The 17,074-nt window shown below is 45.3% G+C and overlaps 1 protein-coding gene across 1 annotated transcript; it reads right to left on the bottom strand.

Moving 5' to 3' along the window:
* Window positions 1-953: 953 nt before the first annotated feature.
* sars1 (seryl-tRNA synthetase 1) lies at window positions 954-11,008 on the bottom strand. The gene is made up of 11 exons (XM_064299659.1): window positions 10,475-11,008; window positions 8,777-8,847; window positions 8,093-8,173; window positions 7,624-7,782; window positions 7,162-7,305; window positions 6,418-6,573; window positions 5,903-6,124; window positions 5,058-5,187; window positions 3,868-4,025; window positions 2,235-2,364; window positions 954-1,946 (listed from the first exon to the last, which is right to left on the bottom strand). Exons 1-11 carry the CDS (start codon window positions 10,608-10,610, stop codon window positions 1,792-1,794), a joined length of 1,542 nt encoding a protein of 513 aa, XP_064155729.1. The 5' UTR covers window positions 10,611-11,008; the 3' UTR covers window positions 954-1,791.
* Between the last annotated feature and the right edge of the window lie 6,066 nt (window positions 11,009-17,074).

Here is a 17,074-nt window from a genome sequence, read left to right as displayed (position 1 = left end):
TGTAACTGTGCACAGAACATCCAGACAATGTGGTTTCATGTGGGATCTCAATTATTCCCTTTGAATGTGATGAAGCCAGCAATGGGGGCCTGCAGAAGGGGAGGCGCTTTGGGGGAAGCACTATGGGGGAGGTCTTGTGGAGGAGGTGTTACGGGGAATGCTGTGGATTTTAAAACTAACCGCCTTGATGCACTATGATGCACTCTCAATCTGTCACATACTTTCGCCAAATTCATGCACATTTACCTGTATTTGTTATTCTAAAATGTGTTCGGGACTCTTTTCTGTGTGCGGAGGGGTAGGTGTGGCTGCAGAGCCTGTGGTTTGGGATCAGATCTGAGTGGTGTGTTTGTTGCTAGCTAGCTAACTAGCTAGCCACTGGAATGGCCCAGATACAGCAAAGCAAAATGACAAGCCAACAAGGCTTGCTCAAGGACTAGAGTTAACTTTTGGAATTGTTTTTCCTCTGGGGCATCAACTTAACTTCGCCAATTTGTATGAAAAGCGATGTGGAATTGGCTTGCTTTCTGTTGGACCTGTAAGTAACCATACCTCTAGCGATCCAGCTAGGGTTGCCAGATGTTCGGGTTTTGACTGGAATGCCCAGTTTTCAAATTGTTCAATTGTACATGTCGAGCTCAGGGTCCTGAATAATTGATGGGAGACACTTACCGGTAGTTCCTAATGAATTTGTGCATCAGTGACTTAGTCGGGTAGCCAACTCGCAGTGAGTGGGAGGGGTAGAAGACTGAGGAGGAGACTTCTTTGACTGTAAACAGGACCACAGCAAAGCTAAAAAATCCTGCATAGCATGCCTTTAATTATAAAATCTACATAGTTATACTTGGAAATTAGGAGTTGATTTACCTTTGATTAAGGTAATGAAAAAAAACATCATACCATTTTTAGTTTCAGAACACCAAAATTATACATCACAATAACCAGAAGAAACATTAAGCTTGGAACATTTTATTATGATTAACATTACTGCCCTTCAAAGTGATTCGGCTATATTTAATTACAAGTATGCGCCAAAACAGTCACAAACAACAACTTAAAGAGAAGCAGATGATTTTATGGACAGAGGAGAGGGATGGAGGGAGAGAGAGGAGAGGGATGGATAGCATCATGTGGGACTGCTGGCATTTCTGTTCCTAATTTCATGATTTCACCTGTTTTCACCTATTTGACGTAAAGTTTTACAACAAGAATAACTGCAGAACTGGGGGGGTCCTTGGCTAATTCCCACACAGAGGCGCGTTACTGCACTTAAATAAGGCCATCGATGCACATAATCGAGTTACCATTCTGTTTGTCACTTCTGGTCTATTAGCATCTTTAACTTGCAGGGACTTACGTACTCCGCTTGATGCTGCCAAGGTTTAAAGCACAAACCTTAGATTGAGGTTAACATTAACATTGGACTTCCCAAATTCTGTCCAAGGAACACCGCTCCTTACCAGGCTCACAGGATAAGGGGATCTGGATGTGCTGAGAGCATGGGGGGGATCCTTTCCCATGAATGACTAACAGACCAGAGAGTAACCAATTTTACCATGGCCCTTAAAACCACATCTCCCAGCAGGCCTTTCTCTTCCTCTCTTTTCCCAGTGAAAGGCCGGTCCAACCAGCACTGAGAGCAGGGAGGTGCTGTGCAATGGATTCCAAGCACAGTGCAGCATTGGGCTAGGATTTGGTGGGGGATTGTAGGTAAAGTCTGATGACAGAGTAGCTCTGAGGGGGCAGGGGGACAGAATGAGTGGGGGGGGCTGATTTGGTGATTCGGCGACTCTAGGAATTGTTGATCGACATGCTCTCCACTCCGTGCTGGACAGTGCGATCGCCATCCTTCTTCTTCTTCCCTCCTTCCTGTTGTTTCTTCTGCTTCTTGGACAGCTCCTGGTCTATGGGGGCGGGCTTCACGAAAGGGATCAGCTCCTTCAGCCCTGGGTGGGTGAGTGGGGGGGGGGGCGTTATTCAGTGAAGCAAGAGCAAACACAAGCCTTAGCATTACATGACGGAACATTACGGCATTCAGCAGACGCTCTTCTCAAGCGCGACAGTGATTACGCCGTTTCCTTACACACCTGGACAGTGTCACTGAAGCCATTTTGCCTCTCCCCCATTTAAAGCCCTTACGTTAATTACTTTGCTCAACGGGACAGCAGCCCCAGAGTTACAAGCCCAGCTCCCCAAGCGCTACGCTGCCCGTTCGGCGGGGCCCCAGGACTCACCGGGGGGCATGAAGTCCCGCAGCTTCTCGGGGATGACCACGCCCTCCTCCGTCTGGTAGTTCTCCAAGATGGCGCAGATGACGCGAGTGGTGGCACACATGGTGGCGTTGAGCATGTGCACAAACTCGGCCTGCAGAGGACGAGGAAGGAGAGAGACAGAGGGGGGACACACGCAGATCTTAGCGAACAGGACATTAACCGCATTCACCCCACTTCATCGCCTGGCAACGGAAGTCCGGCCTGTCCAGGGTGTGTGGCCAGGAGCACACTGTTCCCAGGGGGCTCCAGTGAGGGGTGACGATGGTGGGGTAGAAGCATTGTTCTGATGACATCATTTTTATGGCCAAAATGGCAAAGACAGAAATCTGAATGGTATGCAGAGATTAGCACATTCGTCACGTTGTTCGGCGGTAGCCTAGCGAGTCTACCGTTCCCCTCAGCCCAGAGGAATTTGCCGATTGGTCCATCTTAAAGTATACGGCCAAACAGAGCTCTGCTGAGGGACTGTGACCGTCAAGTTCACTTCACTGACCAAGCTGCTTTTTCCATTAAATCGCACGATTAATCAGAGATGTGTTAATATGCACCTTGCACCACGGCGCCCTCTGCTGGCGACCCGGCCCTACAGGCTCCTCATGTAAAACCACCAGCTTTCAACACTCAGTCAGCACAACCTGCACTCCCACTGGTCACCTGCAGGGCTGCCAGGGACACAAACCCACTCAGCCCTTTAAAAAGGTCACTTCACTTTGGTATAGCACAGATCCTTTTGTGGGGCTAACCTCATTGCATTTGCATAGCACGAATACAGGCAACATCAACTGTCCCTGTTGACTGTTAACGGCATCGCCGTTCCACTTGGTTGTCCAGCTCCCAGTTCACTCCCATTCATATTTGGGACCTTGCTGAAGTAAATAGTTTTACAGCACAAACTAACTGGGGCAAGGGCAGCTGATGTTGCTAGTATCCAGCCATGCAAATACAACGGGGCAAGCTCCACAAAATGACTTGTTATACCAAAGTGAAACACCCCTTTAAGGTGTAAGATCAAAAACATATGATTAGAATGTTCTTAACTGAACATTCTAATGCTGATGTAACAATCACTGCTGGTGACTGAAAGCGATGAAGTTCCAGAACGTTCCAAAAAATCTTTTTCAGGGCTAAACCTGATTTAGAGCTGTGACTCAGTCAATACAGAGGACGTCTCATTGCACACAAACTGATGAGAAAGCATACAACTTGAGGGATTTACACACCATGTAATTCTACATACATCTCACATAATAGTTTATCACAACAGTTGGCTTTAGCATACATAAATGTAATTTTTCCAAAATGCCAATTTGATATACTTACGTAACTACGTTAACAGCATTATAGTTTTACTCCACGTTAATTTTCTTTTTTCCCCATTGAATTTCTTTATTTTATCCATACTTTTACAGCGTAAAGTGCTGTGTGCGCCATATAAGAAAAGTGCTCTACAAAGTTTACTTTTACTGTTATTATACATATATTATAGAGGGGTGAGAAAGAGGAACGTGTAGACAGAGTAAATAAAAAGCCGTTGGAAAAAGTTGATCCACTTCCCTCCTGGTGGAGCTCATAACGATGCCCGCGCTCGGCGTACCTTGTCCATCATCTTCTTGGTCTGGCCGTAGCGGATGCGCAGACGCCGGGCCTGGTAGTCCGTGCAGTTGGAGCAGGACACCAGCTCCCGGAAAGCCGAGGAGCCGGGGAACCAGGCCTCCAGGTCCAGCTTCTTACTGGCTGCATGGTTCAGAGCCCCTGGGAGGAAGTCGGGGCGCTTAACACAGGAAGTGCACACGCAGAGGAACAGGAAACCCACCCTCAAAATGCCAGATCCAACACAACAATTACACTACATGGCCAAAAGTATCTGGACACCCATTGGTCTGGGGCTGTTATTCACGGTTTGGGCTAGGCCCCTTAGTTCCAGTGAAGGCGAATCTTAATGCTGCAGCATGCAACTACATTCTAGATGATTCTTTGCTTCCCCAAAAGTCTGGGGAAGGCTCTTTCCTCTTTCCTGCATGACAATGCCCCCAGGCACACAGCGAGGTCCCTATGGAAATGGTTTTGTAGAGATCGGTGTGAAAGAACTTGACTGGCCAGCACAGAGCCCTGATCTCCACCCCATCCAACACCATTGGGGTTAATTGGAAAGCCAACAATGAGCCAGGCCTAACTGCCCAAACACTCCCCGACCTCACTAATGTTCTTCTGGCTGAACGGAAGCAAATCCCTGCAGCAATGCTCCCACATCTCAGAAGCCTCCCAGAAGAGTGGAGGTTGTTATAGCAGCAATGGGTGGACCAACTCCACTTGAATGCCCATAATTTTGGATGAGATGTTGGATGTCAGGTGTCCACATACTTTTCGCCATGTAGAGTATGTTAATGTCCCATTTGAGCACATGTGCAGTGAGGAGGAGGAGGACAGACTCTTAAGGGCTCACATAGGCCTCTTTAATTCCATCTGTGCACTCCAAAGGGGTGTTCCACAGTGCCCCACTGTAATTTAACAAATTAGATTTTACTGGATAGCACCTTAAATCTAATACCAAATTTTCCCTGGTGCCGTGCCAGTAACACCTGTCCTCCACCTGTAAGCCATCGGTAACACCTGAGAGCCTCACAGTAGCTGCGCCGCAGAGGGACCCTAACAAACTGCTTCCCCGTTACCGGGGCGACGGATTCTCTCCCGTGACTGGTCCAGACCGCTACGAGGGACTCGCACGCGGGGAACGGAAGGTGCGCGAGGCGCGGGGCGAGAGAGTCGGCAGCAGGGGGCGCTAACCTGAGACGATGTTGACGATGCGGTAGGGAATCCCGAGAGACTGATAAAACTCTTCCGCTGTTCCGATCATCTCGTCGAACATCTCCCAGGACTTGTTGTCATGAGGAGAGGAGAACACAAACTGCTCGATCTGCAAGCAAAGGAAAAAAGGTGCGGCTTACTGTGTAGGACCTGTACACAGGTAACACAGGCACGCACGCACACATACACACACATACAAATACGCACATACATACACACACAGATTTATAGTGACACAAGTGACAAGAATAATAAAGAATTGACTTTATTATTAACCCTTTATTTTCAGCTAACTGTTTTCTTAATGTAATAAATCAACCTAAATCAATGAGCTCTGCAGCTTCTGAGTAACTTAGAATTAGCAAACAAACAATGCTATTGATTTTATGGCCCTTTTTATTTCCTTTAGGACTGACAGTATCCAAACACAACCGCACTGCTTTACCTCTGCATATTCAACCATCTAACATGGCCGCTCTCAAACTGAGAGAGAGAGAGGAGAGGGGGAGAAAGAGAGAGAGGGAAGGGGAGAGAGACAGGCAGAGAGAGGGAGAGAGAGATTGGGAGAGGGAGGTAAATGGTAAATGGACTGCATTTATATAGCGCTTTTATCCAAAGCGCTTTACAATTGATGCCTCTCATTCACCAGAGCAGTTAGGGGTTAGGGGTTAGGTGTCTTGCTCAAGGACACTTCGACACGCCCAGGGTGGGGTTTGAACCGACAACCCTCTGACTGCCAGACAATCGGTCTTACCTCCTGAGCTATGTCGCCCCTGAGGGAGAGAGGGAGAGAGAGGGAGAGGGAGAGACAGAGAGAGACAGACCTTCTCAAACTGGTGCACGCGGAAGATGCCGCGGGTATCGCGGCCGTGTGAGCCCACTTCCTGTCGGAAGCAGGTGGAGAGCCCGGCGTAGCGCAGGGGGAGGTCCTCCGGCTTCAGCCACTCCTCTCGCAGGAAGGCAGCGATTGGCTGCTCCGAGGTGGCGATCAGGTACTTCTCATCCAGCGAAGAGTCATCTGAACGTTCACTGCCCTTCCCAATAACCTGGATTAACACACACACCCGTGGACACACGCATGGACACACACACACGCTGAGGTTAAGTTGGGCTAGGCTGGCTGCACCATGTCAGGTCATCTACCGTTACCAAAGCAGTCCTAGTCTGGAAGAGAAGGGAGGGTGAGGTAGGGAGGTGGGGTTTGGTGGAAAGAGGGGAGGGTGAGGGCGGGGGGGTTTGGGTGCTGGGGAAAGAGGGGAGGGTGAGGTAGGGAGGTGGGGTTTGGGTTCTGGGGAAAGAGGGGAGGGGTGACCCCCCTTCCTGAGGGCGTGCCCCGCACCTTGTAAAGCTCTTCGTCGAACTGGCTGAGCTGAGCGACCTCCTGCATCACCTCCTTCCTCATGAAGAAGGGCGTGTACAGCGGCGTGTACTTCTTCGTGTACAGCGTCTGCAGGGCGTACTGGATCAGCGCCTGCTCCAGGAAAACCAGCGGCCCCTGCGCACACCACAGAGGTCAAAGTTCAGAGGTCATTTATAACCAAACCCCAAAGGCTTCAAAAGAGCCCACGCTTCACATGTTATTGGCTGGTCGCACTGTGTGCTGCTGAAGCAGACAAACTCTCAGGAAGTTTTCTGCAATCATTTCTTCACAGAAGAGTTTTCAGATGCTTTGATGTCTGGTCATTGAACAAAACATCCTCAAGCAATCAAACTAAAACTGCAAACAACAATGATGCCAAGAACAACCGCAAGATTACACATTAAATTGGTAATACAAAAGAACTGACATATTGTTGTTTGAGCAACGTGCCAAAGTATCAGCGAGCAAAAAAATAAAATAAATAAAAAACAACTTCCAGTTGGGAGACCACACCCCCTTGTGAAGTTCAGTCACTAAAAACATTGCAAGTGAACACCTACCATGCTCAAGTCTGTAACGTTCTTCCTTTGATTTTATCTGGTGAGGGGTGTGACCCTACCTTGAGGATGGCGAATCGGGGTGCGTTTATCTGGTGAGGGGCGTGACCCTGCCTTGAGGAAGGCGAATCGGGGTGCGTTTATCTGGTGAGGGGTGTGACCCTACCTTGAGGAAGTACCCCCGGCTCCCCGCCACCACGGCTCCCTTCTCGCCCTCGTACCCGTCCACCATCACCACCAGGTCCACGTGGGAGTACTTCTTCTGCACCGCGCAGTCGCCCCACGTGCGCTCGACCAGGTTATCCTCGTCCTGCCGGGCCCAGCGGAAAAGGAGAAAAAAAAAAAACTGAAAACAAACACCGCAGAACCAGAGCAGACACGGTTGCCCTGACAAGAAGCGGGGTGACGGGCCGTCTGGATAGTGTAGAGGTATAAGCACATTCCCCAGCCTGCCCGAGAGCCTCCCATCATCTAGGTGGCGCTAGAGCTGACCGTCCAGATTCCATATGAAGCCCATTAGTGTGTTTTTACTGCAGATATACAGCACTATAGTAACATGGGGACCCATTAATGCGTTTATGCTGCAGATACCCAGCACTACAGCAACCGTTGCTGGCTGACAGCCCACCTCGTCGTTGCTGATTGGCACGCTGGGGTGTAGCAGGTTGCCGATCTCGCGCAGGTACTCGAACCTCTGTTCCTCCAGCTTCAGCCGCAGACTGTCCCCTTTCTGCACGGCCTCGTCCACCAGCAGCCGAACCTGCTTAATCTGAGTCACTGTCAGGCCCTGCAGACCGAAACAGCATCACCACATTAGCCTGTTAATCTATTCTTAAACACACTGCACATGGAGTCAGAGCCAATGAATCATTTAATCTATCCTTAAACACACTGCACATGGAGTCAGAGCTAATGAATCATTTAATTTAACCTTAAACACACTGCACATGAAGTCACAGCTAATGAATCGTTTAATTTAACCTTAAACACACTGCACATGGAGTCACATGAACACATACACATGTGCGCGCGCACACACGTGCACACACGCGCACACACGCGCGCACACACGCGCACACACGCGCACGCTGGCGTACCGAGAGAATCTCTGCCGTCAGCTCCTCCAGGTTCTGGGCCTGTTCTGGGACGGAGTCATCATCCCCCACTGGCTCCTTCTTCTACAGCAAGGAGCACAAACACACCAGACCAGTCAGACATCGAGAAAATACTGATTTACTGATACTGCTTTCCTTGCCTGCCGCATAAAGTGCTCTACACCAAGAGAGTACAGATGAAATAAAATAACACAGAATCAAGATATTAGACATTTAATAAAACAGTAACACAGTTTAAATACCTAAAGGTTACACCCAAGAACGTCATTAACGATGAAGAAAGGTGCCTGAAAATTCTTCTCTGGCCCAGAACAAACAACATCTGTTTTTGTTTTCACCTAACAAAATCAACAATGTATTCACAGTAATAAAAAAATCACTTTACAAAATCAACACACACACACACACACACATATGTATATATGTATATAAATGTGTGTATATATATATATATATATAGGTTCTGTCGAGAATTTGTTGCTGTGCAATCTTATTCCTCTACACACCTCTATTTTTTTCACCAAACGGATCAGCTTTACAAACACCAATTCTACCAACAGCAAAAGATTATTTCTCCTGCTAATAAAGCGAAGCTAATTTTATCTTGATTTCATCCTCACCGGTGGTAGCTCCAGTGGCCAATCGATTGCATCGTTACCCCCTTACCTTCATCTTTTCTCCAATGGTCTTGCTGCACAGGTTCTTAGCTTTATTCAAGTTGTCGGCCACAAAACGACCTGCAACCCGTCAATCAAAAAGAACATATCAAACAGCATTACTCGTGTACACACAAAATGACAGCTCGACATAGCAACTGCCATGCTTGTTAAACTATTCTGTCGATATTACTCTAGGTTCTCTGAAATAATAGCCCTGAAAATTTCAGAAAATAAACGTGCACCTGCTTGCTGAGACAACGCATTTTACAGACCCTGATCAGAGGAAGGTCTGTATTCTTCTTTTTATCAGATATAGGAAAAAGCTGGCATTAACCTGGGAACATCATGTTTACTGCTCTGGTTTAGAGGGTCTGCAATAAGGTCATACATCACAGCTAAATGAAGATGCAGTTCATTTGCACTAGCAGTCGGGCATTGTTCATTCAGTTCATTGCAGATGCCATTGACATATATATATATATATATATATATAAATTTACCAATATTCAATGACGTGTTAGACTGAAAGGTGAAATCTGTGTCATATATCCTATTTTTTCATGCTGACTTACACTTGAGCAGAAAAAAATATACATTTGGAAGTTAGAAGATATGAGAGTAAATCCAGGCCTTCTGACAAAACATAAGTCCTCAAAATAAAATTGAATCAAATTCAATTTGGATCAATACATGTCTACATATCCTAAAATTGATTGTAATGTGGCTGAATTTAATTTCCACACATCAGCTGAATTGGAGATCCTCTTCGTTGACCTAAAACATTTCAGTGACAGAAATTAGACAGCGCTCTCCACCACCATCATCAAAACAACAAACGAGGGAATACCTTCCTTGTGGAAGAATGGTGTTTCATCCCTCCAGTACAGTTATAGGGACTGGTAGGATCTATGCTAAGGCGCACTGAAGATGTTCTGGTGGCTCGTGGTCATCCAACACATAAAGACACTTTTTGCTGGTTTTTCCATTTGTGTGTGTGTGTGTGTGTGTGTGTGTGTATATATATATATATAGTTAGACCTTGGCGGGGGCATGTATATACACACAGTATCCGCTTTGAAAACGCACTAAAACCGTTTCTTTATATGAGATATATTGAATATTAGAAACTGACTTGATCGAACTTTAACAAGAAGACATGTTAGCGATGTCTGGGAGCCGGGCACTTCAGGACTCAGGATGCACACTGCGGTGTCCACCCCACTGCAGGTGCGATCGACAGCACTCTTAATACGTCACTGCTCGCTGCTTTGCAACAGGATTGCATCAGACGGCCGCGTGTGCGCCTGTACTTCCTGCTAAATAACAGCCCACCTCCCAATTTCTTCTAGGCTAACAGCAGCTAATGCCATAAAAATGTGAAAATTTTCCGTCTCAAAACTTCTGACAATGGCTGGTAATGATCGTTCTTAAATGTGTTTTTCCAAACGTGAACACGACGGCCATGTACCTAACATGAGCCCTACATTTAGCTAGCTTACTCCTCTCAGTTCGGCATATGGTTACTCATCGATATTTCATCTCGCAAAAACGAAACCGGTAAACTGTTACACTTGGTCTGTGGTATGTCTCCGGTGTCACTTCATACAAGACTGATAAGCAAATATTAATGTTTAATAAGCCAAAACGGCCCCTCGTACTGACGATAGTGAAGGTTACATACAATTCATGCACGTACGATACTCACATTTTCTCCATTCTGCATCTGCTTGCACCAGTTTATCCACCAGTGACACATCTTTGAATCTCTTCGCCTGTGTTTCCTTCACTTTTTCAGGATCACCACCTTTATCCGTGCGAAACAGGTCCAAATCTAGAACCATTTTTCCACCTTCTAGCAAGTAGCAGGTTTTGTAAATGAACGAAAAGAAGGAAAACGTTCAGCACCACCTCCCTTCTCCGCAAACCGGAGAAATTTGGACGAGCTTCCAGCAGTGAGAAACGAGCTGCAATTGGAACCGGTACGAAAGCAGCCAGCAAGCCACAATGTGCACAATGACTTCCGGTAACCACCGAGGTAGAACATTTAAAAATAAAAGTTTTTACAGCTACTTCCTCCTAAATGTTTTATGATACTGAACCAAAACAATTGTATGGGGGGAAGGTGTGAATGTGTGTGTGTGTCAACAGGAGTACCCCATTCAGGCAGTATACCAGATTCTGTATATAAAAATGGCGCTATGTTGGACATTTTGGGTCAGGCCATACCAGAATGAAGTGGAGGCCAGAGCGTCACTACTGGCTTTATTGTGAACTCATGTCTCCACATAGTGGCTTCAATCAATTGAATTTACCACAGGTGGACTCCAATCAAGTTGTAGAAACATCTCAAGTATGATCAATAGAAACAGGATGCACCTGAGCTCAATTTTGAGCGTCATAGCAAAAGGTCTGAATACTTATGTAAATGTGATATTTCCGTTTTTAATTTTTAATAAATTTGCAAAAATTTCCAAACATGTTTTCGCTTTGTCATTATGGGGCACTGTGTATAGATTGATGAGGATAAAAATGAATTTAATCCATTTCATAACAAGGCTGTAACATAAGAAAATGTGGAAAACGTGAAGGGGTCTGAATACCGTCCAAAGGCACTGTATGTAAACTTTTGGCCTCAACTGTAACTGATCAAATTAAAGACTGAGAGGAATCAATAAGCTCCTCATGAGGTTGTTGAACATGAGTTCAAGTTCATCATTTTTATTAGCTGTGACCGGCAGCTCTATAACTCTGTCTGTCAGTCGGTCGGTTGGTTGGCCGGTCCACAAAAAGTGTCCCACCCCGTAGCGGCCACAGTTTTCGTTTTCTGAAGGTACAGCTGAGCAACTTTCAGGCCGATTGACCAAGAGGAGGCGTGGCGATGGTCGTGGCCTATCACAAAAAGGTGCATAACTCCCGAACGGATTCACAGATTTGCACAAGATTTTGTGGAAAGGTTGGTCATGATCCAAAGAAGAGGTCATGTGTTTGTGTGAGGGTGTGTGCATGGATGCATGCACGTGTGTAGTTGCAGCCACTGCGGATTCACGCTTGTTTCCTTAAAATTAACACAATGCAGGTTTGGCTCATTATGTTGTCTTTGTCTTACTCATTATCTACAGGAATGGTTAGGTGTAGCCAAGTGTCTATACCAGTGGTGTCAAACTCGTGCCATGGAGGGCTGTGTGTATGCAGGTTTTCATTCCAGCCTCAGATCTTGATTATATAATTAGTTAAATTATTTGCTGAATTAGGGATGCAGGTTTGTGCACAATAGTGACCCGACGTCTATGGTGACCCGCATTGTCTAAATAAAAATTTTCTTATATTCTGTGCTTCAATGCAGTTAAACGCATATGGCTGAATGAGTAATTGGACTCAATTAAGGCAGCATTAATTGGTTGGAATGAAAACCTGCATACACACGGCCCTCCATGGCACGAGTTTGACACCACTGGTCTATACTCTCATCAAATAGGAGCCTGTTGATTAACCTCAGTCTTCAATTTGATCAGTGAATTTGGTTACCTGTTTCTGCAGTTATTTGGAACCTAACACAATGTGAACATGGAAATTTTATTCTTTGTGGCATGCATTGTGATTTCTGACATAAAATGTGGCTTAAGAGAATAAGTAATCCCTCTAAACATGAAAAGCACCTAATTAAGAAAAATGAGCAGCTTGTTAACATTCTGGGTAGGCAATTGTGAATGGAACTGCATGCACAGCTGCTCCCCAGGCCCGAGGCTGGGAATCGCTGAGCTAGAAAGCTCATAAATTATACAAACGTTTATTAAATAACCAGACAAATTAGGTTTTTTTTATAGTAATATTTACATTTTCGTGGCATTTTGCACAATAGTGAAAACCGATTTGGTCAGCCAGTTAGCCATGGTGGACTTAAGAGGTCTATGTACTTAAAGCAGCATGGAGAATTGGCCAGAGTAGCTTCGTCTACTTTGGGCTGGTCACTGAGACTCCGCCTCCTTTGGATCGGCCAATGAGACTGTCTCGTTAGGGTACGGCCAGTCAGGCTCTGTCTCGTTAGGGCTCGGTCAGTGAGGCTTCCTGTCTCATTAGAGCTCAGCCAGTGAGACTCTCTGTCTTGTTAGGGCTCGGCCAGTGAGACTCTCTATCTTGTTAGAGCTCGACCAGTGAGACTCTCTGTCTTGTTAGGGCTCGGCCAGTGAGACTGTCTGTCTCGTTAGAGCTCGGCCAGTGAGACTGTCTGTCTCATTAGGGCTTGGCCAGTGAGACTCTCTATCTTGTTAGAGCTCGACCAGTGAGACTCTCTGTCTTGTTAGGGCTCGGCCAGTGAGACTGTCTGTCTCATTAGGGCTCGGCCAGTGAGACTGTCTGTCTCATTAGAGCTCGGCCAGTGAGACTCTCTGTCTTGTTAGGGCTCGACCAGTGAGACTGTCTGTCTTGTTAGGGCTCGGCCAGTGAGACTCTCTGTCTCGTTAGAGCTCGACCAGTGAGACTGGTTTACAGGCTGGCTGTATGATGGAGGGAGACCAGCAGGGATGTGGCATAGAGCAGGAAAGAGTGAGCATGTAAACAGGACAGCAGCTTGCATGCAGACCCACCCGTAAACATGGCACCAACAGAGAAAAGGAGCAATAACAGTGTCTCCTCATTTTCTGACAGGCTCCGCCCCCTTTGGGCTCAAAACTGATGTTTGTCGTATATGGAGCTCTTAAACATATTTAACATATTTATATCTATCCACTGTCTATACTGTTTATAACTGTCTATACTGTTTATACCACATTGTATTCATATTTATCATATTGTATTCATATTTATTCACTTTCATACTGTATATACCTTAGCTTTTCATTCCATATTCTATATTTATATTATACATATGTGCATACACCTTATTGCACTTTACTGCTTCTTTTGCACTTCTGGTTAGATGGTAACTGCATTTTGTTGTCTCAGTATGTGTACTCTGTGCAATGACAATAAAGTTGAATCTAATCTAATCTAAAGACACAGCAAAACATTTAATTCAATTGTTTATCGCGTTTGTGATCGTTCTTCATCCATAAAAAGATCACATCGCTTACTGCAGCAAAAAACTTCCTTCATGTCAAAAGAACTAAGATCCATATACAAAATATGTGCAAAGATTTTATTTGAAAACCAATTTATGTTTATTTGCCCTGCAAATGTAATCACTGGAAAAAAGACATAACTGGGGAAAAAGCCCCATCTGTATTGTTGGTCAATTGGGTAAGTACGTTCTTATAATTTTGATGTCCTCTTCTGGCCGGTCTTGAGCGTTTGTCTCCACCATGCCAATGCGACTGAGCACAGCCATTCCCTGGCAAACCCTGCCGAAGATGGTGTGGTATACCAGATTCTGTATATAAAAATGGCGCTATGTTGGACATTTTGGGTCAGGCCATACCAGAATGAAGTGGAGGCCAGAGCGTCACTACTGGCTTTATTGTGAACTCATGTCTCCACATAGTGGCTTCAATCAATTGAATTTACCACAGGTGGACTCCAATCAAGTTGTAGAAACATCTCAAGTATGATCAATAGAAACAGGATGCACCTGAGCTCAATTTTGAGCGTCATAGCAAAAGGTCTGAATACTTATGTAAATGTGATATTTCCGTTTTTAATTTTTAATAAATTTGCAAAAATTTCCAAACATGTTTTCGCTTTGTCATTATGGGGCACTGTGTATAGATTGATGAGGATAAAAATGAATTTAATCCATTTCATAACAAGGCTGTAACATAAGAAAATGTGGAAAACGTGAAGGGGTCTGAATACCGTCCAAAGGCACTGTATGTAAACTTTGGCCTCAACTGTAACTGATCAAATTAAAGACTGAGAGGAATCAATAAGCTCCTCATGAGGTTGTTGAACATGAGTTCAAGTTCATCATTTTTATTAGCTGTGACCGGCAGCTCTATAACTCTGTCTGTCAGTCGGTCGGTTGGTTGGCCGGTCCACAAAAAGTGTCCCACCCCGTAGCGGCCACAGTTTTCGTTTTCTGAAGGTACAGCTGAGCAACTTTCAGGCCGATTGACCAAGAGGAGGCGTGGCGATGGTCGTGGCCTATCACAAAAAGGTGCATAACTCCCGAACGGATTCACAGATTTGCACAAGATTTGTGGAAAGGTTGGTCATGATCCAAAGAAGAGGTCATGTGTTTGTGTGAGGGTGTGTGCATGGATGCATGCACGTGTGTAGTTGCAGCCACTGCGGATTCACGCTTGTTTCCTTAAAATTAACACAATGCAGGTTTGGCTCATTATGTTGTCTTTGTCTTACTCATTATCTACAGGAATGGTTAGGTGTAGCCAAGTGTCTATACCAGTGGTGTCAAACTCGTGCCATGGAGGGCTGTGTGTATGCAGGTTTTCATTCCAGCCTCAGATCTTGATTATATAATTAGTTAAATTATTTGCTGAATTAGGGATGCAGGTTTGTGCACAATAGTGACCCGACGTCTATGGTGACCCGCATTGTCTAAATAAAAATTTTCTTATATTCTGTGCTTCAATGCAGTTAAACGCATATGGCTGAATGAGTAATTGGACTCAATTAAGGCAGCATTAATTGGTTGGAATGAAAACCTGCATACACACGGCCCTCCATGGCACGAGTTTGACACCACTGGTCTATACTCTCATCAAATAGGAGCCTGTTGATTAACCTCAGTCTTCAATTTGATCAGTGAATTTGGTTACCTGTTTCTGCAGTTATTTGGAACCTAACACAATGTGAACATGGAAATTTTATTCTTTGTGGCATGCATTGTGATTTCTGACATAAAATGTGGCTTAAGAGAATAAGTAATCCCTCTAAACATGAAAAGCACCTAATTAAGAAAAATGAGCAGCTTGTTAACATTCTGGGTAGGCAATTGTGAATGGAACTGCATGCACAGCTGCTCCCCAGGCCCGAGGCTGGGAATCGCTGAGCTAGAAAGCTCATAAATTATACAAACGTTTATTAAATAACCAGACAAATTAGGTTTTTTTTATAGTAATATTTACATTTTCGTGGCATTTTGCACAATAGTGAAAACCGATTTGGTCAGCCAGTTAGCCATGGTGGACTTAAGAGGTCTATGTACTTAAAGCAGCATGGAGAATTGGCCAGAGTAGCTTCGTCTACTTTGGGCTGGTCACTGAGACTCCGCCTCCTTTGGATCGGCCAATGAGACTGTCTCGTTAGGGTACGGCCAGTCAGGCTCTGTCTCGTTAGGGCTCGGTCAGTGAGGCTTCCTGTCTCATTAGAGCTCAGCCAGTGAGACTCTCTGTCTTGTTAGGGCTCGGCCAGTGAGACTCTCTATCTTGTTAGAGCTCGACCAGTGAGACTCTCTGTCTTGTTAGGGCTCGGCCAGTGAGACTGTCTGTCTCGTTAGAGCTCGGCCAGTGAGACTGTCTGTCTCATTAGGGCTTGGCCAGTGAGACTCTCTATCTTGTTAGAGCTCGACCAGTGAGACTCTCTGTCTTGTTAGGGCTCGGCCAGTGAGACTGTCTGTCTCGTTAGGGCTCGGCCAGTGAGACTGTCTGTCTCGTTAGAGCTCGGCCAGTGAGACTGTCTGTCTCGTTAGAGCTCGGCCAGTGAGACTGTCTGTCTCGTTAGGGCTTGGCCAGTGAGACTCTCTATCTTGTTAGAGCTCGACCAGTGAGACTGGTTTACAGGCTGGCTGTATGATGGAGGGAGACCAGCAGGGACGTGGCATAGAGCAGGAAAGAGTGAGCATGTAAACAGGACAGCAGCTTGCATGCAGACCCACCCGTAAACATGGCACCAACAGAGAAAAGGAGCAATAACAGTGTCTCCTCATTTTCTGACAGGCTCCGCCCCCTTTGGGCTCAAAACTGATGTTTGTCGTATATGGAGCTCTTAAACATATTTAACATATTTATATCTATCCACTGTCTATACTGTTTATAACTGTCTATACTGTTTATACCACATTGTATTCATATTTATCATATTGTATTCATATTTATTCACTTTCATACTGTATATACCTTAGCTTTTCATTCCATATTCTATATTTATATTATACATATGTGCATACACCTTATTGCACTTTACTGCTTCTTTTGCACTTCTGGTTAGATGCTAACTGCATTTCGTTGTCTCAGTACGTGTACTCTGTGCAATGACAATAAAGTTGAATCTAATCTAATCTAAAGACACAGCAAAACATTTAATTCAATCGTTTATCGCGTTTGTGATCGTTCTTCATCCATAAAAAGATCACATCGCTTACTGCAGCAAAAAACTTCCTTCATGTCAAAAGAACTAAGATCCATATACAAAA

Source organism: Anguilla rostrata, chromosome 11 (assembly GCF_018555375.3).
Source record: "Anguilla rostrata isolate EN2019 chromosome 11, ASM1855537v3, whole genome shotgun sequence".
Classification (NCBI taxonomy): domain Eukaryota; kingdom Metazoa; phylum Chordata; class Actinopteri; order Anguilliformes; family Anguillidae; genus Anguilla; species Anguilla rostrata.
This window is presented reverse-complemented; position numbering and strand designations above follow the sequence as displayed.